Source organism: Temnothorax americanus, unplaced genomic scaffold (assembly GCF_048541705.1).
Source record: "Temnothorax americanus isolate GAGA-0224 unplaced genomic scaffold, ASM4854170v1 Scaffold107, whole genome shotgun sequence".
In the NCBI taxonomy this organism is placed as follows: Eukaryota; Metazoa; Arthropoda; class Insecta; order Hymenoptera; family Formicidae; genus Temnothorax; species Temnothorax americanus.
Genome location: NW_027509239.1, coordinates 267,270 through 290,665, shown reverse-complemented (window position 1 = coordinate 290,665; position 23,396 = coordinate 267,270). Strand labels below are relative to the sequence as shown.

Sequence of the window (23,396 nt, the reverse complement as noted above, 5' to 3'; positions counted from 1 at the left end):
CAAGCTCTGGCTGCGGTACAGGCCCCGTACTGGGGTATATATATTGCCGATAGTATATATTGGCCCAGTATCGGCGGCCAAGAGTTGGCAACCAATCTTGTCCCAGTACTGGTTTAAAAGTCGGGCTTATAACGGGCCGTTACAAAATACAGACGTGAGCCAGTACAGGCTGCAAGACAGGCCAAGCTCTGGCTGCGGTACAGGCCCCGTACTGGTATATATATATTGCCGATAGTATATATTGGCCCAGTATCGGCGGCCAAGAGTTGGCAACCAATCTTGTCCCAGTACTGGTTTAAAAGTCGGGCCTATAACGGGCCGTTACAAAATACAGACGTGAGCCAGTACAGGCTGCAAGACAGGCCAACCTTTGACTGCGGTACAGGCCCCGTACTGAGGTATATATATTGCCGATAGTATATATTGGCCCAGTATCGACGGCCAAGAGTTGGCAACCAATCTTGTCCCAGTACTGGTTTAAAAGTCGGGCCTATAACGGGCCGTTACAAAATACAGACGTAAGCCAGTACAGGCTGCAAGACAGGCCAACCTTTGACTGCAGTACAGGCCCCGTACTGGGGTATATATATTGCCGATAGTATATATTGGCCCAGTATCAGCGGCCAAGAGTTGGCAACCAATCTTGTCCCAGTACTGGTTTAAAAGTCGGGCCTATAACGGGCCGTTACAAAATACGGGCGCGTTACATGCATTTCGTTGTTTTACGCGACTATCGATTACCATAGTTTCTTGTTTACATCTGTCATATCATTGTCATATCTTGTCATATCGACATATAGCATGTAAGTATAATGAAAACATAAAATGTATGTATGCGTGCATATATCATTTTCGATCCTCCACAATCCACAAAATGGTGTGTCACTTTTTTTAACCTATCGAGTTGACTTCATAAATGCAGTCTACACATGCAGGTATGTTGAAAGAAAAAGGAAAAAAAATGGTAAAAAAAATTACACCACTATGGCTTTAACCCCTCCATGTAATCTAAATATAAAGTCTATTTTGTGGATTGTAGAGGATCGAAAATGATGTATGCACGCATACATACATTTTATGTTTTCATTCGGCTTTATATATGTTCTCATTTTTACATGTATAGAATGAGTCAAGATCGTGGAAATACGCATACCATCATATGGTTCAAAGATGTATACACGAAAGATGGACAAAAAATCATAGATTTGGTTCCTTGTTCATGGCTTGTTCAAGATAGCAAGAAAACATTTTGCCTTTATCCACCAAAAAGTCAAACAAAACTGATTCGACAATGGTCCGAAGAGTCTCAAGATCCGGATTCAAAATGGAAAAAAAGTCGAGTAGAAGTTATAAAGTATGCTTAAAGTATGTTTACCCATTGTTCGATTTACACAGAACGCAAAATAAATAGTTACATCTGAATAGTCTTGTCTCATTAGCGCGTGTGTGTAAGAGTACTAATACTTTTTAAATTATACATGAGTTTTCTGGAATATATGTATATGTGTGTATATATATATATATATATATATATATATATATATATATAATACATACATACATACATACATACATACATACATATAACTGGACCAGTATTGTAATTGTTAATAAATAGTATCTAACCTGTAACTGACACAATGAGTTTTCTGGAACATATGTGTGTATATATATATATATATGTTCCAGAAAACTCATTGTGTCAGTTACAGATTAGATACTATTTATTAACAAATACAATACTGGTCCAGTTATATGCCCAGTACTGGTCTGTCCGTTATTGCCAGTATTGAACCAGTACTGGCGATTAACATGCCAGTACTGGCATGGCGTTACACTCCTGTGTCGAATCTGTACTGGCACAGTACTGGCGGCCAGTACTGACACAACGGCAAACGATACTATTCCAATACTGGTCCAGTTATATGCCCAGTACTGGTCCAGTTATATACCCAGTACTGGTCCAGTTATATTCCCAGTACTGGTCCGTCCGTTATTGGCGTTACACTCCTGTGTCAAATCTGTACTGGCAAAGTACTGGCGGCCAGTACTGGCACAACGGCAAACGGTACTGGCCCAATGTTGGGCCGTTTTAACATTTCTACGTGAGTACCACAAAAAAATATAGCAATATACTGATTAGGAAGATTGTATATTTTATAATTTCTTTTCCTTTCTCATTCTTTTGTTAGACATTTTTTAATTAAATTAAATTATTAATAAATTAATTCATTATTTATTTATATATTATTTAATTTAATTATTATATGTTTCATCATTTATGTTAGTGACGCGTTATATGTACATGGAAAGTATGTTCAATTTTTTAAATATTTTCCGCTATTTTTTCCAACCAATCATTTTTTCCCCATCGTTTCGAAAAGTCATAGTTTTGATAAAATCAAGAATACACCCAATTAGGCTTGCGTAAGCCGTTTACCCCTATGACGAGATAAATTGCGATTCGAATGCTTTTGTGTGTTTACGACAATCCATACAAAAGCCGAGTCAATGCTTTTGTTTATTGGAGGTAGGACCGAAGGGAAAATGAGTTATATGGATAAGCGGTATGTATCTTAGGCCTTTTTCAGATAATCACAGGTCATGATTGATTAAAATTACGTTACTTGTGTTCTTGTCACCCTTAAGGGTGTTATTTATCACCCACGTACGTTCGTTGACTTGTACAACTTAAATTACACTTAAGGTAAGTAATCCGAAAGAAACTTACAGGAACCTCCCACGTGCGATCGTATGTACGAGTTTACATAATCTGCCAATTGATTTGCAGTTGCTTTGACATAATGCATCAATATTCTTTACTAAAAATTTTTTGTTCTTAATTTTTTCTTATTTTAATTTATTTGGCGCGAGAAGTTTTTAATATTGTTATATAAAGCATTACTATTTACATGAATATGTTTTATGCACTTGCCGAGACAATTAGTAGATATAATTAAACTACTTCAAATATCAAAAAATAAAACTCAAAGTGTACGTGGAAATCATAAATAGAATCCATGCGGAGTCCTGAGTATATTTTAAGTAATATATAATAATGTAAGAGTAATATAATGTATAATGAAAATATTACGGTAGATGACATTGGTTATATGTATAAATTTATCTAAAGATTTCTCTCTTTCTCTCATATAGGATATGGTCATTGCGATGTTTCGTTAAATATCTACAAAATCACATGAATTTCTTCTCACTTTTCAGTGAGTTTTCAAATCATTGCTGTCTATAACATAAATAGGAGATTATAAAATTATAAATTATCACCGGTTACATTCTGAGATAAAATCAAATTTTATATGGTTTTTGTCTTTCAAATCACTTTTGAAGTGTTTGCTCTATTAGTGTGATCATTCAATTAGCCTCTATTATTAAAATATATTTACAGTTTTTCGCAATATCTTGTGTAATGATAAGAAAAATTATGTGGTTCGCTAGAAAATTCTAACAGTTGGCGGCAAAATTCCCTTCGTTTATCGTAACTTTCATATGTGGATTTGACGCGCAATATCACTGGCATGGCACCGGTGTTAGCGTCTCGCTATGATCAACGAACTTGAAAAAAGGTCGATCTCTTTTCATATCCTGCGTCGTGCGATGAAATTAGGGTGTCATCCATCACAGCGAATAAGAACTTACGTTGCAAGAACGACACGATAGAAAAGAAAGAATGCGGAAGGAATGAAGGGATAAGAAGGAAGGGATCGTGGCAAATCGTTTGTGCAAAAGCTATCAGTTTTCCCGTTTATCGATCGCTTGCTCGCACGTGCGTGTATGCGATCAATGAGCCCGAAATTCCCTACGTGTCACGATACGCGCGATAAAAATATTTTCGTTAAATCATCAGATCGTATCAACAAAATGAGGCAAATGCCAATTTGCTTTTATTTCGCGAAAGCGTGGAAAATATCTGCGAAGCGTTTACTTGCCGGAAGTTACAACATTTGTCTTTATAGGATGTGTTCCGGTCTTTTTTATCACATTATCATTTAATAATCCAGTCATTTTAACCAACTTAGAATTGATTATTTCTTATTGAACATCTCCAGGTTAATAGTTCTTGGATAATTAACGAGTGAAATATTAAAACTGCTCTTGCAATCTGAGGTGTGAAAAAGGTAAATAAATAATAAAATCATATTCCACAATTAATATAACAAACGTAATTTTAACTAAATTTTTATTTTTGTATAATTGCGAGGATATACATATAATGTCGAAGACCTTGGAAAAGATTAAATAATTGCTGTCCTGAACATTTTCTTTAAAAAATGTGTACTTAATTGACTCAAAGTTTGCATTTGTTATTAAAATGTAATGCTGAAAAAGTGGCAAGAAGAAAATCCATGTAAATAAGAAACATATAAAAAAAGCTGCAAAGTATTAATAAAAATATATTTTATGCAGTACTCAACAAGATGAACTCAAGTAATACATAGAACGTTATGAGATAGTATTTACAGAATAATCAGCATAAGATATTTAGCATTGTTTGAACAGTCGAATGGAATTAAATATCTATATATATTAGTCTATCAAATTAGATATATTTTCGTGTATCAAATAAATTACTGAAAACATAAAACTCGAGAACAGTCGAATCAAACATATGTTTACATGAACATTTTTTATTGTTGTTTAATTCTATTCCATATAATAACCATTCCTCAAGTGCGTCCGACGTAGTGTGTTACACTCTGTATATAACAAATTAGTAATTATTCTTGTTAATTTTTCGATTTATTATCCTTCTTAATATGTTATTCTTATATATTAATGTCTCGATTTTCTTGTTTATATATTTATACTTTCCATTAATATATATATTTATTATATTTGTTAGACACTGTTAGATGCGTGCGGTAATTCGCGATAATGCATGCGCGCGAGTCTCTATTATTGTTTACATTTTTAAAGTTTGTTTGAAAAATGATGATTTAATATTATGAAAAGATAAACACACTGTTTGTATAACGAACAACTCTGCAATCAACTCTACATTTATTGATTGATCTATGAAAGATGCAATGTACATCTGCAAATAATGCCTAATAACAAAACGCAATGTTTACATTGATTCCAAAAGTAATATGATGTCACTTAAAAAGTAACAAAAACCGTATATCAGTGTAATTTAATAACGATCAATGTAAAATTTAATAAAATTTAATAAAAAAATCAATTGTTTTCCCGCATTTAAATGATCGCATGTAAATGATATATATTGCACATATATAGTTTATACACACGTATAATACACGTAACACAAAATACACATACCCGCACGAAGTTCCTCTTCATTTATAGAAGTGTCTTTAATTTTATCTTAGCGTCGTTTTTGCGCAAACATTGTCACGTGATATTATGATTTTTTTCAATTGTCATGCGATGCAACGTTGATGGGACGACAGTCGGCGACGGACTGAAGGATTTTCGAGTACTGTTCAGCCGAGCCCTTTTGAAATTTACCACGCGCAGGCTCACGGTGTGTCTGGCGCAGAACGCCCCGCACTGAAAATCGTTCTGACGTGTACGAGACGAAAAAAAAGGAACGGAAAAAAGAAGGACCGATAACGTACCTTCAACATCGATACGTACGTAGATGACGCGCGGGATTAAAATGCATCCTACGCCGCGCGCATTCGTTAGCGTCAAGTTCGAGGTTCGAAGATGTCTGAACTCCGAGCAATATTGATCGCGTTATCGTACTCTACAACTAATGATTACGCTGCACGTAAACTCCATCGTATTATTCTTTTCAACGAGCGATTCTGCTCTCGTCGAAAACGTTGAGGAGTTTATGTAGCCTTCAAGTAGCTGGCGATTGAAAACACTTTGCAACGAACGTTTTAATATTGTAACTCTTTATTTAACTTCGAATGAAATATTATGTGTGTAAATTAATTCGGTACCTCATGACATCGTTTTAAGATTAAATACTTTGCCACCCTTTTGTGGCTTGTAAGTATGGATTTCTACGTTTTCAAAACACCATATTATGCCTTGGTAAAACAGACGACAAAATCTCACTAAATAGTGATGAACGCGATGATGTCCGAAAAGCAGCATTTAAAGCACTGCATTTTTTCGCATTTCAATTAAAAAAAAAATGCGGTTGAAGCCGCGGAGATGATTTGTCCTGCTCTGGTGAAAATGCTGTGGTCAGTGTGGTCTATAAAATGTGCAAAAAAGTTGTATCAGAGTTTTTGGAACTAGGCAAGTCATTTTGCGGCATGACAATAATGTTTGGCCGTAAAAAGAAGGATGTCACCTACGCTTTGGACTGGGAAGTTTTCTCTTATCTCGAATTATTCATCAGATCTAGTCTTGACAGATTACCATCTATTCCAGTCACTCCAATATCATCTGATATACAGGGTGTTTTCTAAATAAGTATAAAAAATTGAAGGAGATATTCCGCAGCTTATTTTTAAGAGAAAAAAGTTCTATAAATATATGTCCTAAACTGCTTCACTTTCAAATACAGGGTGTCAAAGTTGTGAAAAAAAATATGAAAACAAAAATCTGGAAAACGTTTGAAGATATTTTATTCAAATTAAGTATGCATGAATGTGATATTAAGAACCATTTTCTAGTATCGATGAAACATTTTCAGATCCACTAGGGCGGGGCGTGCATATGGTGATCATATTAAGTTTTTTTTTAATGAGCAAAAAATGTGGTACGCCACTTTTTTCCAATTAACAATTTTTTTGAATTCCCGAGAACTAAAACTACAAAAACTGCGTATACTATTTTTTTTAAACAATGCGCCGCCGCTTTCGAGATAAGATAAAAAATTGAAATTAAAAACTGTATATACAGTCATGTGTATCAATACTAGTCAATATCGGTACTGGAAAACAGTTTTTAATACATGTACGCATACTAGAGATGCGCGAACTATTCGATTCGAATTCGAATTTCTATTATTCGAATTATTCAAAAATTTCGAATCTAGATGATTCGATACGGTCGTATTAATAGGTACAGTTTAGCGAGTTATACACTGAGAGTATTATACTGAGAATTGAAAAATAGTAACAGTCTCTGAATTTTCGTTTATTCTTAATTTAATCTTGATACGCAGATGCTCACTTAAAAAAGTAATTTCTACTGAAAAACGGTAATATCTAAGGACTAACATTGTAAGCGATATTGTCTGAAAGAAATAACAAAAAAGAAATAAATCCCGAGAAAAAATGTGGTCAGATGTAAAAATACATAATTAGATAATGAAAAGATCTAAAAACATATGTAATTTTATATAATTGTATATAATCAGATCCGAAATTTGGCGCGATATGATCATATCTTTATACAATCATATTCGACTTGTCTTATTATATATGAACAACAAATTTGGTTGAATATGATTATATAAAAATAAGATCATGAGAAAAAATGGGTATAATATGGTCAGATATGAAAATTGTACATTATTAGATATGGAAAGATCTAATAACATATGTAATTTTGTGATCAAATCCAAAATTTGGTGCGATATAATCTTATCTTTATATAATTATATTTGGTTTGACCTTATTATATATGAGAGTAGATCTGGTCGAATATGATTATACATATAAAGATAAGATCATATCACGCCCTATTTTGGACATTGTTATATACGATCATATAAAAGTACATATGTATAAAAAAATGTATTTTATTCAACATATATTATCATATATAATTCTATATAAGTTTGTTTAAAAATGTTTAATTATATATGATTATATGTAAATATCTGGTTATCCGATAGATAGCATCCGATGGGATCCGTTTCTCGTATTTAACATACGACGAACAATGGCATAAGAACAGTATATAAATGACGGAACTGCACGACTTGTATCAGTTGTATCGTGGAGTCCTCTTTTATAATAAAAGTATGGTGCGCTTTTAATTTGATGTAACGTTAATGTAACATATATATAATTAAATGTAATAATAATTTTATTTAAAATTTTTGTGACTTAATTATATATGATTGTATATAACTATATATATGTGTATATTTATATTTTATTACATACAATAATATTACATATTGAATCATATCATATCTGATTACATATGATCACAGTTGATTACATAAGATCATATCACGCCAAATTTCGGATCTAATTATATATGGCCAATTATATATGATCTTATACGATTACATAAGTCCATTTTTTCTCGGGAATTACTGAGAAGTTTTATTATTCAATCGTGTGCGATTCTGTTGGCTCTCAGTATCCGTTCTATCACGCGAGTTCAGAGCAATTCAGAGATACAAGATTCAGAATAGATATTGTAGAATAGATGGTAAGAGTTCCGCGATCTCCCTCCGATTTTGATTTACTTTTGCAGGTACGTAGTACGTACTAAAAGAAGTCGAAAGCCCCAATGCCAACTTGCTTAATTTAATTTTCTTAAATATTAAAATTTGTATTATTTTGCTAAATTTTTGATTTTTTGACTGCATGCACAATATTGATTCTCTCTTTGCGTGTAAAGTTAAAAACCTATGTAAAATTACACAATAATAAACCTCGTTTCGTTCTATAAGCAAAGGAAGCGAGGTCCACCACCTAATTGTGTGGGTGAAAGTGAATGAAGTAGGTTCCGCCCCACCCCTGCAAGGGGGCTCCACCTCCAGAAAAACTAACCTAACCCAAACCAATTATTGTGTGGATAAGAAAGTGCGTGTGTGAACATAGTATAACTAGTATGCTCATTCTTACTCTTTTTCGTGGTTTGCGCCGATCCGTACTGCGCATCGCCATTATTTTGGCAGAGACCAATCAGAGGATTTTCATATATGTAGTAGTGCAAAATCGGTGTGACGCTTGGTATGTGTGGTAGCGCAAAGTTGGTGTGACGCCACAGAGGTTAATTTTCGGTGAAATATTGCATAAATCAGACGCCAAAATGAATAAAAGCAAAAATCACCTAATTTGCAGCGTTCGAGGCTGCCAAAATAGGAGCCAGAATTGCCATTTCTTTCGTTTTCCTAAGAATGAAAGGTTTGTTGTACATGTGTACATGTCAAAACTTTGTACATGTTACAATTTTTTTCTTTAAATTATAAATAATATAAATCCTAATATAAAAGTTTAATAATTTTAGGTTAAAACAGTGGGCAGTTGCGTGTCGTCGCGAGGATCTCTTGGAAAAAACACCGGAACAGGTATATTCCAGCTATAGAATTTGCAGCGACCACTTCGAGGACCGAATGTACTCAAATAATTTGAAAAATTGTTTACTTCCTTTGGCTAAACCAACTCTCAATTTAGGTGAAAACTTAGAAAATGATCAGAATAATGTGGTAAGTAAAGAAATGATCAATTAAAGAATAAGTAAAAAAAATGTAGTTAACAATATATGCTGCAGCTGATGAAGTTAATTCATTTTTCTTCCGCTCTGGAATTGACCATGAATGATGTTTGTCAGATAATGGAAAGAAAAATGAATTAAATTTATCATTTATTTTTAGTTTGAAGGCTATCACTGCCATTGTCTTTGTAACAATTCTGCATGTAAACAGCGGTTTGATCCTGATTAGATTTATGAAATCTAATTTCAGAATTGTGCAAATGTAAAAAGCAACACTTTATCTGGCACCATTCATTCGGTGGAAAAGGAAGAAAGCGAAATTTTAGAATGCGATTATATTACACGTTAATTTCTAAATCGTAACTTTCAATCATCCAATAACCCAAATAAAATGATTATTTGGAGACACGAATGAATACCGCCGTCGTACATGTAAATACATGAAATGTATACATGTAAAAATGTATTTAACAAATACCGCTGTATAGACAATAAAAGTAAATTTACAAACATTATATTGTTTTTGCATTATTAATTTTAATTAAACTTTACTACGAATATAAAATCTTTAACGACAAATAATAATCGGACTATTTTTTTATAATTTCCACTTTAATCTCATAATTTATAATAATTATTTCAAATATAATTAGCATTCGAGTAATTCATCGAAACATTGTTATTCTAGCAAATTCATTAATCACTTTTATTTATATAATATTTTTTGTGTATTTTTTTTTTTCTACCTTGTCACGACTTTTTGCACTCCCGGACCGCTCCGGGACGTGAGCCGGATCAAAAGGACTTAGGAGAGCGGGATGGTTGGCCTCTCCAGTGATTTCCTCGCACCTCCGATACTCCACAAAATGTTCCGAATGTTGGGCGCCAGACGCGTACCTTCGCGTCCACGAAATCGCGAAAACCTAAACGAGACGCAAGACGAAGTGTGGAGGTGCGTGGAATCGGCTAGCTTGACCTAATCACGGGCGGGGTTAATGAAGGGCGGCGCGATACTCGGCGGGGTGACACGTTAATTGCATACTCAGTCAGATAACAAAGAATATAACATTTATTGAGTACTGGTTGTCGAGAAAATAACAACGTTTATCCATCCGGCTTCGATCAAACACAAGATAAATTCGATAAATAAATCAAGAATAGCCGGTGGCGGGGTGTCGAGATTCATTTAACAAAAATAATATTAATGCGGACGCGAGACACCCACGGAGTATTAATTGGGTCTCTAATAAACACGCTAAAGGTTCTATTCTCGAACAATTAATAATTTAAGTCGGAAATTATAACACGCAAGAATACTACACTTAGCATCGCTCACGAGAGTGAGGTTCAACGCAAAATGTCGCGAGAGAAAGGCACGTCACGCTTGGATTGCGTGAAAACCACATCCGGAACCGTACGAAAACTCTGTCTCAATAATATCTTAACTTAACGCGAGATATTCGGCTCGGGCGCAACGGGGAGGCGCCGAGTCATTTAACCAAGCAAGTCGCGATATCGCTAATAATGTTGGGCGCCAGGTGTGGAGAAGGCCACACCACCGTTGACTCGAAGTGCGTATCTAATATCCACGGAACGCCAGGAAGAACTACGCAATTAACATCTAAACGCACGAAGCGTGTGAATGCCGGTAATTTCTTAGCGCGAGTATAGGACGCCACGCAAGTAATACCGGACGCAAAGTTTCTCAACGCGAGAGCACAATTATCAACCCGTAATAGCGAGATCTGAACACAAATCGATACGCTAGCACCGACACTCGAACACCAGAATTTCCCGACGCGAAGAAACGGAACGCAATTGACGAACTACCGGCCCATATGCGGCCGTACACCCAGGTCGCGAGGACACGCAATATACTCGCGATATCGAACGCCTTAACGCCTATCGCGATCTCCAGGGATTCGCCACAACGCTTGTACCACGGTTCCGCGACCACGATACCATCCCGAGGCCCTTCGCTCTCGTTATCGATCGCGAAATTACACTCAATCTTAACGTACGTTATCCCGAGCGAGAGCGTGTACCGGAGGGCGGTGTCGTGGCTTTACATATCGCGATTTACGGGCAACCTCACCGGGAATATGCCTCCTCCTGGGCTCCTCGCCGTCGCCCTCCACCACGATCGTCGATCCTCCAGACCAATATCAAAATACCCGACTCGGGGTGGCTATCGCGTATCTTACAAAACGTATCTCGCCGACGAACGACCAGAGAGTGAAAACGCTAGACCCGCTCGATTGCGGAATCGATACGGTACCCCTTCCTGAGGGGCGCGCGAGCCAATCGGGCGCGAGCTTGCAAGCCCGCGGTGTCCCGGCGCAGTGCTGTCGATACGAGATCCTTCGGGGGCGTGCAACGGTCCCTCGGCGGCGTGCGACTCCTCAATTCTGTCTTTAGCAGCGGACGGAATTCGGTTCTCGCCGGTGTGCCTCCGGTTTGACCCTGGGGCGGTGATCAGTCACCCCGTAGGTCGATGTTTTGTGGAGATCATTTGCTGAAGCCGGGTGTTTACCCAAGCGCTTGGGGCCCCGCTATCGGCGGCTTTGTCCGTCGCTGCCGCACGTGCCGCCCGCCTGCCGCGTTGCTCTCGCCAGCCCGCGATCTCTGCTGCTTCCGCGTTTGCCACCCTTCCCGGGTTATCGATCGTCCTTGATTTCCTTTGCCAAGTACTCCCTCGAAGGTTTGCCGTGGTGTGGGTGAGGTGCCGCGCGTATTACATTGCATAAAAAAAAAGAAAGTAATCAGAATGCGGAAACGCGATTAAATACGACCTCTGGAGATCTCGCCGTTGCCTCCCTGGTCCGTCCCTGGGCGCGAAATTCCGCGTCTTGTGACGGCGGCGGGGCGCCGCGACGATGCGGCGAGCCGCAACGTCACAACACCCCACCCCAAGAAGAAGCATACCGGGCGCGGCTGCCCCGTTTAGCCACTCGCCCCCCGGGGGGTGACCATAGGAACGCCACGCGATCGAGATCTCCAGCTTCGGGCCTCAGGACAACGGAGCGAACACAAATAGGACATCACAACATAGCAAAACAAAAAAAACTGTCACGCTGGAAAAAAGAAAACTAATTCTATCCTAATAACTCTTCGGCCCACCCCCACGCACTGTAGAACCTCGGGGATCGCAATCCGGGAACGCAATTCATTATCTCCCCGTTTCCCCGTTTCGGACCTGTCCACGCGGCGCAGTCGGACTCCTGTACGACAGCCTACGACGGCGAAATGCCTCCCGCTTGTTGTCGACCGTCTATCCAAAACCAAACCTAACACCAAGGCGGAGAAGTTACCCCCCTTTTGGTCGAGTACGCCGGCAGTACTCGGCCATAACTTGCCGGGTCGTTTTTGACCAGCGGCCCTAGTTTTTGCTACGCCGCCCTCGGCGAGCATTCCAAAACCAACCTAACGCGAAATGACGTGTCGACCGCAGAACGAGAGCGCGAATATGTCCCATCGTGGCCCTATTACGTACGGTCGGACCGGCGCGGTATCTCGGACGTGACGGCCGTTCACGGCGGGTTTCCTGCGATACGGAAATTGACGAAGGACGGAGGTCTTTGGGTGGGTTAAGAACTTCGCTTACAGCTTGCTTACAGCAATTTATTTACAAAGGAGACGAATACGGCACCAGGTATCGCAAAAGGAAGGTGATTTCCTCCCGACGCAACGAAAAGAAAAGAGTTTTGTGGTATCTGGGTGCCGATCCAAAAAAAAGGAAACGAGAACTTTCTTCATGGGTCTTTCCTTACCTCAGAGCCCGTGCGTCAGCCTACGGAAAGACACTTGAAAGCGTGAGACCCAAAATAATAACAAAAGAAGAACGCGAATACTATTCATAATAAGGTTTTAGATCCTTGATGTGAATTTTTCCGATCGAGTTGCCTAATGAATCGGCAAGCTCGTATACAACTGGCGACAGAATTTTTCTTACGGAAAAGGGGCCATGAAATTTGGTAGACAATTTCGCGGAAACGTGCTGAGCGGCGGACGATAAGACGTGCTGTCGTTTCAATACGCGGTCGCCCACCACGAACTGGCGGTCTCGCCTACGCAAATTATAATATTGGGTTTGTTTCATTCGAGCCGTCTCTAAATTTTCGACAATCCATGTCCGTAACTGTTGGATCTTCTCCATTCTTTCCCTCCAAAGGGTAGCATCGGAGTTCTCCACCGCGACTGCTTCGGCTTCCCGTCCGCGAGATAGATTAACAGGCTGAGGTTCCCTCCCGAAATTTAGAAAAGCGGGTGTCGCTTGCAGCGAAGTATGGTGTGCGGAATTGTACGCGAAACGAAACTCGTTAATATGTTGGTCCCATTCGCGGTGGTCCCGTTCCAAGTAAGCGGTAATCATCGTTTTCAATACGCGATTGACTCGTTCGACAGGGTTCGCTTGTGGGTGATACGGCGGTACCGTTGTGTGTTGAATGCCGTACTGTTCCGCTAACGCGTGCAATTCTCGATTCAAAAACTCGGTGCCGTTGTCAGTCAACAAGACGCGCGGGGCTCCCCAACGAAAAATAACGAGGTTTTCGATAGCCTCTCTGATTTTCTTGCCGGTAGCTTTACGTAATGGGCAACACTCGATCCACTTCGTGAAAAGATCCTGCACCACGAGAAGATATGCGTGCCCCGATTTACTGGGCGGGAGTGGCTCCATTATATCCGCGGCAACGACCGTCCACGGAGCCTTTATTATGCGTTGACCCATTAACCCCGCGGGAACATCTTGCTCTACTTTAGTCCGCTGACAAGTGTCACACCGGCGCACGTACTGGGCGATCTCTCTATACATCCGCGGCCAATAATATCTTGTCGCGACACGGCGGTACGTCTTCTCGACGCCCAAGTGTCCGGCCTGAGGCGGATCGTGGTTTTCCCGAATAATATCCCCCCGCGAGTTCTTCGGCACGACTAATTTCCATCGATTAAGGTCCTCCACGGTTTCGTTTATTACGGGGTGATGTCGGCGAAAGTATAGCTGATCTACCTCTACTTTCCATCCCGGGAATCTACGCGGTTTCTCGAGAACTTCTCGGAATCGTCCAACATACCAGTCATCGTCAACCGCGGCGACAGCGCACACCTCGACATCCTGCTCATATATTCGCGAAAGCGCATCCGACACGTGGTGCATCGCACCTTTCCTATGTTCGATACTGTAGTCGTACTCGAGAAGTTCGAGGGCCCATCTGGCTAGACGTCCGGTAGGATTCTTTAGGTTATGGAGCCAGCGTAGACTGCTATGGTCTGTAATAACCGTGAAGCGATAGCCCTCGAGGTAGGGTCGGAATTTCTTAATTGCCCACACGACCGCTAGGCATTCCTGCTCGGTTGTCGAGTACTTTTTCTCCGCGTCGGACAGGGCTCGACTCGCGAAAGCCACCACATGCTCGTGACCGTCAATCTGCTGTGTTAGCACAGCGCCTAGACCCACGGAGCTTGCATCTGTTTGCAACACAAACGGCACGCTAAAGTCCGGACACGATAGGGTTGGCGGGGACGTCAGACACTCCTTTATTGTGTCGAAAGCGGACCGTTGTTCTTCGCCCCATTCCCACACCTGATTCTTTTTAAGTAACCGCGTTAACGGTTCGAGAAGAGTAGCACACTGCGGGATGAAACGACGGTACCAAGAGGCCATACCGATAAAGTGGCGTAACTGTCGGAGGTTACGCGGCGCGGGATATTCCCTAATCGCAACAGTCTTGTCGGGATCGACCTTCAAACCCTCCCGTTGGACTAAAAATCCGAGGTACTTTACTTGCGAGCGACAGAATTTACTTTTCTCAGGATTAATCGTTAAGCCCGCCTCGCGAATACGCGCAAAAACTCGTCCCAACCACTCGAGATGCTCTTCGAAAGTTTCGGTAGCCACGACGATATCATCCAGATACGCGAACGCGTAAGGATCCATTTCTGGTCCAATTAAGCGATCTAATAACCTCTGAAAGGTGGCGGGAGCTCCCGTTAAGCCAAACGGCATTCGCTTAAAATGAAATAAGCCTTTTCCCGGTACCGCAAAGGCCGTGATTTCCTTGCTCTTTTTTGATAGCGGGATCTGGAAGTAAGCCTGGCTGAGGTCGATGGTCGAAATATACCGTGCCTTACGCAGTTTGCCTAAGATCGCGTTCATATACGGTAGTGGGTACGCGTCCTTTTTCGAGACATTGTTCACGAGTCGGAAATCTAAACAGAAGCGATACGTCCCGTTAGGCTTTTTAATCATGACGATAGGCGTCGACCACTCGCTCTGCGACGGCTCTATTATACCGGCCTTTAGTAGGCGATCTACCTCCTCGTAAATGGCTTCCTTTATTTTCGGTGACACGGGGTAACAACGTTGCCGAATTGGAGGGTGGTCTCCTACATCGATATCATGCTCGGTCAGTGTGGTGGCGCCGAGTTCCTCTGTACTTCCCGCAATTTGTGACTTTAGGAACGATTGTAACTGTTTTTCTTGTTCGGGAGTTAACTCGCTTAGTCCGCAGCAAACGAGAGGCGACGCTTCTGGCTTTCGCGTCCCTTCTCCCTCCCCCGATTGACCTAGCTCGATATCCACGCTGTCATCTCCGGCCACTATCACTCGAACGCTCGCGAGAGGGCTAGAAGATCCCTTCTCGAAAGGGTAAGACCGCGAGGAATCCTCAACGAAATTCCAAGTGCCGTTCGCGAAATTGATATTTACTCCGAATGCCGTCAGAAAATCCACACCCAAGATACACGGTAACGCTAATGTCGGTAGTGAATGAACTCTCATGTTCAATGTTTTACCGTGCACGCTAATCGGGACCCTCACTTCCCCCCTTACTCTTGCCGTCTGATTAGTCGCGGTCGTCACGCGCCTGCCGCCGGCCGGATTGAACTTAAAACCGAGCTGCTTAATTAAGGCAATAATTTCCGGACCCGCGAACGTACGGCTAGAACCCGAGTCTACTAAAGCGCTGATCTCAAATCCCTTGATTTGGATGCGCAAAAACTTGAGAGAGACCGAGCCTCCCTGTTCGCTAAACGCGCTATACGCGGTATCGCGGTGCTCTATCGGTAACGACTTTTTAGGGGCGGAGGGGTTAGGAGTCGGGTCGCCCCTGGTTTGCGACTCCTTTACTCGTTTCCCGAACACGTCGGGCAAGTGCGGGTGGTGTATTCGGCCTTTCCACACCGATAACAGTGTTTACGCGGCGGGGCCTTGCAATCACGCGCGAAATGCCCAGTCGAATCGCAATTCCAACATTTTGCGGCCTGCGTCGCGTTTGCGGTGACCGATGAGGTGCTCGGCGCATTCGCCGCAGATGCGGCAGTCACGGCCGGGGTATTCTCTGTCGGCCCGCGGGCATTGGCCCTCCTCGCGCCCGCCCCTGCTCCGCTCAAATTTGCGTTAGTCACGCCGAGAGCAGCCACGGAATCGCGATGTTGCCCGCCCCCCTGTCGGTTCGCGCCCTTCGGCGCTCGGTAAGCGAGATCTGGGAAGAAGGACCGTTCCGGCGGAGGCGGAGCACGATAATTCTGTGCGGCGCGGTAGCTAGCTTCCGCACGCGCAGCCCATTGCTCAAGCGCGTCCATATTGTCTACCGCGTCCCGAGGTATTAAAGTCTGCAACCGGGGCAGCATGTGTCGGTGCGCGTACCCGACCTTCTCCTCCTCGCGCCACGGCGGCGATAACCGATCGTAAAGGGTGTTTAAGCAAGTCAGGAAGTCCGTTACGGACTCCTGTTCCCCCTGCGTTTGCCGCATAATTTCGTCGCGAAGGGCGAACTGAAAATCCGGGTTTCCGAAGCGTGTACGCCACGCGGTTTTAAACGCGGCCCATGTCGTCAGCCGTTCCCTCTTCCCGCGAAACCAATAAAGCGCTATACCTGAGAGAAAAAACGGGAGACATCGTAAAATATCCTCATCAGCGACCGGAATCAATTCGCGGCCCTCCTCAACGCGCAACAGAAACGTTTCGGCATCCTCTCCGCGCGCGCCCGAAAACTTTAAGTCCCATTTCCGCATGATATTGTAAATGGTCGTCGCGGAGTTTTCGCCCGCCTCGTGAGAGGTTCGATGCACGTGATCCCGGGAAACGCCCGAGTGATCGAGGTGCGAAGACGCAACCAACCCCGCTGACGGACTATCCGGGCGGATGTCCCCCACAGGAATCTCAAGGTATCCTGCATTAACCGGGTAATTCGCATCGGCCCCCGTCAGCTGTATTATTTCGACGTTCGTCGCGCGGTTCGATTCGGAGTCGGCCCCACGGTTCGACTCGGATGCCCTTTCGGAGCCGCCGCCGCGACGCGCGGTCGTCAGCAAGCGTAACAAGCGAAGCGCCAGCTCGGGATCGGACCCGTCGGTGGATAATCCGCGTCGACTCAATTCGGCGATCCGTTCCTCGCGCGTAGCGTGGAGGATTCACTCATCGGTAAGCTCGGTGGAATTCATTTCGTCGTTCGAAATTATTCTCGAAAACGAAATCTATACTCCGCGCGAAAGCTACGGAATGTTACCGTATTTCCGAAAGAGAATAACACGCGAACAATAATACACGAACAATAACACTCGCGAAAGGAATGTAACGGTAACGCGAAATAGGCAAACAGTTTTTCTGACGCGATAGTCCGCTCGATGTAAACACCGAATTCCGGTGTTATCGCGATCGCACTTTCACCAAATTCCAACGCGTCACACGGCACCGAATAATATCTTCGATTTACCGAGTAACCCACCCGAATACATTTACTTCAATAATCAATTTTCAAATAATATTTCACACAAATCTGCAAGAAAGAGGTTAGACAAAACATAATATGGCACAACACAATTAAATAATATCGCAATCAGAAATATATCATATATAATATCGCATCAAAACATGAAATAAGGAAAGGAACATGAAATAAGGAATTAATTCTTTATTCCGACAAACACAAGGAAACGAAATCAGCAAGTGATCCGCGAGACTCTTGTCACCCGCACGAAAATATCGTAGCGCCGTACCGAGCCCTTTACGTGCCTTTCGGCGATCTTTCGGCGGCCCCACGTTGGGCGCCAAATTTTGTCACGACTTTTTGCACTCCCGGACCGCTCCGGGACGTGAGCCGGATCAAAAGGACTTAGGAGAGCGGGATGGTTGGCCTTTCCAGTGATTTCCTCGCACCTCCGATACTCCACAAAATGTTCCGAATGTTGGGCGCCAGACGCGTACCTTCGCGTCCACGAAATCGCGAAAACCTAAACGAGACGCAAGACGAAGTGTGGAGGTGCGTGGAATCGGCTAGCTTGACCTAATCACGGGCGGGGTTAATGAAGGGCGGCGCGATACCCGGCGGGGTGACACGTTAATTGCATACTCAGTCAGATAACAAAGAATATAACATTTATTGAGTACTGGTTGTCGAGAAAATAACAACGTTTATCCATCCGGCTTCGATCAAACACAAGATAAATTCGACAAATAAATCAAGAATAGCCGGTGGCGGGGTGTCGAGATTCATTTAACAAAAATAATATTAATGCGGACGCGAGACACCCACGGAGTATTAATTGGGTCTCTAATAAACACGCTAAAGGTTCTATTCTCGAACAATTAATAATTTGAGTCGGAAATTATAACACGCAAGAATACTACACTTAGCATCGCTCACGAGAGTGAGGTTCAACGCAAAATGTCGCGAGAGAAGGGCACGTCACGCTTGGATTGCGTGAAAACCACATCCGGAACCGTACGAAAACTCTGTCGCAATAATATCTTAACTTAACGCGAGATATTCGGCTCGGGCGCAACGGGGAGGCGCCGAGTCATTTAACCAAGCAAGTCGCGATATCGCTAATAATGTTGGGCGCCAGGGGTGGAGAAGGCCACACCACCGTTGACTCGAAGTGCGTATCTAATATCCACGGAACGCCAGGAAGAACTACGCAATTAACATCTAAACGCACGAAGCGTGTGAACGCCGGTAATTTCTTAGCGCGAGTATAGGACGCCACGCAAGTAATACCGGACGCAAAGTTTCTCAACGCGAGAGCACAATTATCAACCCGTAATAGCGAGATCCGAACACAAATCGATACGCTAGCACCGACGCTCGAACACCAGAATTTCCCGACGCGAAGAAACGGAACGCAATTGACGAACTACCGGCCCATATGCGGCCGTACACCCAGGTCGCGAGGACACGCAATATACTCGCGATATCGAACGCCTTAACGCCTATCGCGATCTCCAGGGATTCGCCACAACGCTTGTACCACGGTTCCGCGACCACGATACCATCCCGAGGCCATTCGCTCTCGTTATCGATCGCGAAATTACACTCATTCTTAACGTACGTTATCCCGAGCGAGAGCGTGTACCGGAGGGCGGTGTCGTGGCTTTACATATCGCGATTTACGGGCAACCTCACCGGGAATACGCCTCCTCCTGGGCTCCTCGCCGTCGCCCTCCACCACGATCCTCGATCCTCCAGACCAATATCAAAATACCCGACTCGGGGTGGCTATCGCGTATCTTACAAAACGTATCTCGCCGACGAACGACCAGAGAGTGAAAACGCTAGACCCGCTCGATTGCGGAATTGATACGGTACCCCTTCCTGAGGGGCGCGCGAGCCAATCGGGCGCGAGCTTGCAAGCCCGCGGTGTCCCGGCGCAGTGCTGTCGATACGAGATCCTTCGGGGGCGTGCAACGGTCCCTCGGCGGCGTGCGACTCCTCAATTCTGTCCTTAGCAGCGGACGGAATTCGGTTCTCGCCGGTGTGCCTCCGGTTTGACCCTGGGGCGGTGATCAGTCACCCCGTAGGTCGATGTTTTGTGGAGATCATTTGCTGAAGCCGGGTGTTTACCCAAGCGCTTGGGGCCCCGCTATCGGCGGCCTTGTCCGTCGCTGCCGCACGTGCCGCCCGCCTGCCGCGTTGCTCTCGCCAGCCCGCGATCTCTGCTGCTTCCGCGTTTGCCACCCTTCCCGTTTTTGCATCAAAATAATATCTTTAAGAGTTTTCAGGGTTTTTTCCGGTCTGTATTTTTACAAAAAATTAACGTGCATAATCTAAAGGATTATTATACATAGAATTGAGAAGGTTAATATTTCGAGGGTAGTTTCTACTCTTAAAACGCTTTATAAGCAAAAATAAAAAACACGACACAAATATTTTTCAAAGTTCTACATGTGTGCATAGTTTTGAAAAAATCGGCGTATGACATTTGGGCAGTGTTACTTGTAGGTAATACAACCCGGGGCCCTTTAACCGCTTGATACGTCGATAGTCCTCCAAAAATATAACGGCGAATCGGAAACCAATAGATCAAAGGTGCCGACAGAGAGTGAGCATACTAGTTATACTATGGTGTGAATCCAATAAGTTCTGCCCTCTCATGGGGGGCTTCACCTAAAAAAAAAAAACATAACCCAACCAATTGTTGTGTGGGTGGGAAAGTGTATGTGTAGATACAGGCTGGATTCGGGGAGCGCGCTATTAGCGCTATTTGCTTATTATATCCTTGTTTTACATTTGATAAGCGATAAAGATAGAACGATGCAATAACGCTAACAGCGCGCTCCCCGAACGCAGCCACAGTAGTTTCCGCCCCCCCTCCGGGGCATCGGAGGCATCACGCACGTGCGTGCGTGAATGCAGAGGTAGAGTACCGCACGCTTTGTTTACGATTGTATTGATTGCAAGGCAAAAATTTTAATATTTAGGAAAATAGTAATTTCCAAGTTGGCACTGGGACTTCTTTTAGTACGTACTACTTACATGCCTGCAAAAGCAGATCAAAATCGGAGGGAGATCGCATACGGAACTCTAGCCTTATAAAAGTATTAGAAAAAATAAGAATTATTTGAAAATTTAAAAAAAATATTTCTTTTTTTCGTTAAAAAATATATATTCCACGATTCGATTCGAAATCATTCAATTTGCTTCGATTCGAATAAAATTTTATCGATTCGATTCGATTTGAAATAATTCGATTTACTTAAATTTTAATGAAATTTTATCGATTTGATTCGAATTCGAAAGAGGAAATAAAATATTGCACCGAAATCATTACTGGTCTTTATATAGTAATGGTTATGGAACGATACAATACTGATTCAATACTGGAGTAGGAAATAAGCCTTGACAGTCGATCTGTATTCGTTACTGTAGAATCTATAATAGTTACTACGAAATCCGTACTGGTTAGAAGAATGTTTACTGTAGTAGTACGTAATAGTTACCATCCCCTAACTCTATTATCTGTAATGTTAGACTGTATACTTATAGCTGAATCTTGATTGGAACAAACTGTTTGCTAATTTGGTTTCTTAATGTAATGTGGGCACTAATATATGGGAAACAAATATGAATTTGTTTAGCCTACTGAACGCCTGAATAAATTATAACTATAAATATTCTTATTTCTTATTTATATGAACACATTTATATGAACTTATTTTTATGAACTTATCTATATTAACTTATTCGTACTCTACAAGGCAAAAGCTAAATTGCGAGATAGGAAATTTGAAAAACTTGCATATATTCTGAAAAATATATTCAAAGTTATGTTTTGATATTGTTCGGCGCTCGCCTGTATATATTAGATGTCCGTGTCATTCGTAATTGTTGTGCATATTAGTTGATAAGTTGCGCGTACAATCAACGTACAAAATCGTATTTTGTGACTCGCGCGAGACGTTGGCGGATCGCGACAGATAGCAACACTCGCGCGACTCACCCGACTCGTGCTGCCCGCCCACGGGTGGCCTGCAATTATTTGGAACCATGAGTACTCGCTCCGGCCGCAATTCGCAGATGCGCGAGCCGAGGAGTACCGTGGGAGGATTCGCTGTTCAAACGTGGACTCGAGAACACACTGGTTTTGCTCTCGCACGGTTCGGAGTTGATCGAGTGGACTCGCACTTTCGGAGCTCGACAAGTCGTCACGTTAAGCTCGAGCCCTGCGTGCTTGCCTCTTGCACATGTGCCTGCTATATCGCCTGCTTACCCGTATTGCACGTTTTGCCTGCCTGCCTGCTGCGGCACGTGAGTTCCTGCACATCCTAGCCTGCTGCACGCTTTCCGCTCTCCATCACCACAGGGAGGACCGGACGCCACGAGGCCACCACAAGAACATCGGGCAACGATACGGTGAGTCGCTTTTTCGCTTGCCTTTTCGCTTTATTCGCCTAATTAAAATTGTGAGGGGATTGCCCCTCTGGTCCTTCGAACCACGAAATCTCATTGACCGATCGCAAATCCGGGGCGATTGACACTCCCCCGAGCATTGGTCCTTCGAGCCGGATCTTTCTTTCTCGCGTCTAGAAGCTTCCGCCGACCTTTCGCGCGATTCATCGGAACTCCGCATAAGCATTTGTCATTGCATTCGACTAATCGGCGTGCGTTATTGTGGTCTCGCTTGCGTGCGGGCCATTATTCGAATTTTCTTGCATCGTGTGATGGGCGCGTGCCCCTTTGCCCTGCGTGATATCTCTCGTCCTTCGTCGCACTCGGCACGTTGCGACGAAGATATCCGCGTAGAGATAATTGCTTGCGCGCGTGCTATCACTCGACCATCTCGTTTGGTTCATTAACCGAACATTGATCTCGCGGTCCATCGGGACATTGAAATCGGATAATCGGTGTGCCTTTCGCGTGGTATATCTTGTCCGCGTATTCGTTGTTTCGCGCGCACGCCATTACTCCGATCTCTCAAGCTAATCGCAGCATAATCGTTGCGGATTTTGCATTTGAAAATTTAATTGCGAAAGGCGATCGACTATTCGTGAACCTTTCATCGCCATCAATCTTTGTTTTCGAGCTCGAGTCGTCCGCCCCCCCTCGACCTTGGCGACCGGCGCGGCTTTCGCTCATTGTACTGCTTGTTTGGTCTCCGCATTCCGGAGCGAGACATACTTCTTGCGTTTGTTGTGCTGGCTGCCACCCCCTGAATTCTCTCGACTTTCGAACTCGTTGCTTCGTTCGTGCGTTGTGTATCGTTGTGTACATATTTTCGCTACCGGCTGACGAGCATAACACGGATTGCGTCGCGCGTTCACAAACGGCCCTCAATTT

General features: G+C 43.1%; 2 protein-coding genes across 4 annotated transcripts in view; one reads left to right on the top strand and one right to left on the bottom strand.

Moving 5' to 3' along the window:
- The window catches only part of LOC143904353 (casein kinase I), a 150,986-nt gene that overhangs the window by 37,057 nt on the left and 90,533 nt on the right, over window positions 1-23,396 (bottom strand). The window lies entirely within an intron of this gene.
- LOC143904413 (glycosyltransferase 25 family member) overlaps window positions 1-23,396 on the top strand; it is a 143,384-nt gene that overhangs the window by 94,746 nt on the left and 25,242 nt on the right. Inside the window, exon 6 of one of the 2 annotated variants that reach the window (XM_077419098.1) lies at window positions 9,136-9,334. The exons of the other annotated variant lie outside the window; for it this stretch is intronic. Within the exon in view, the coding sequence (XP_077275224.1) occupies window positions 9,136-9,334 (199 nt within the window). The remainder of the gene's footprint in view (window positions 1-9,135; window positions 9,335-23,396) is intronic. 2 annotated transcript variants of the gene reach the window in all.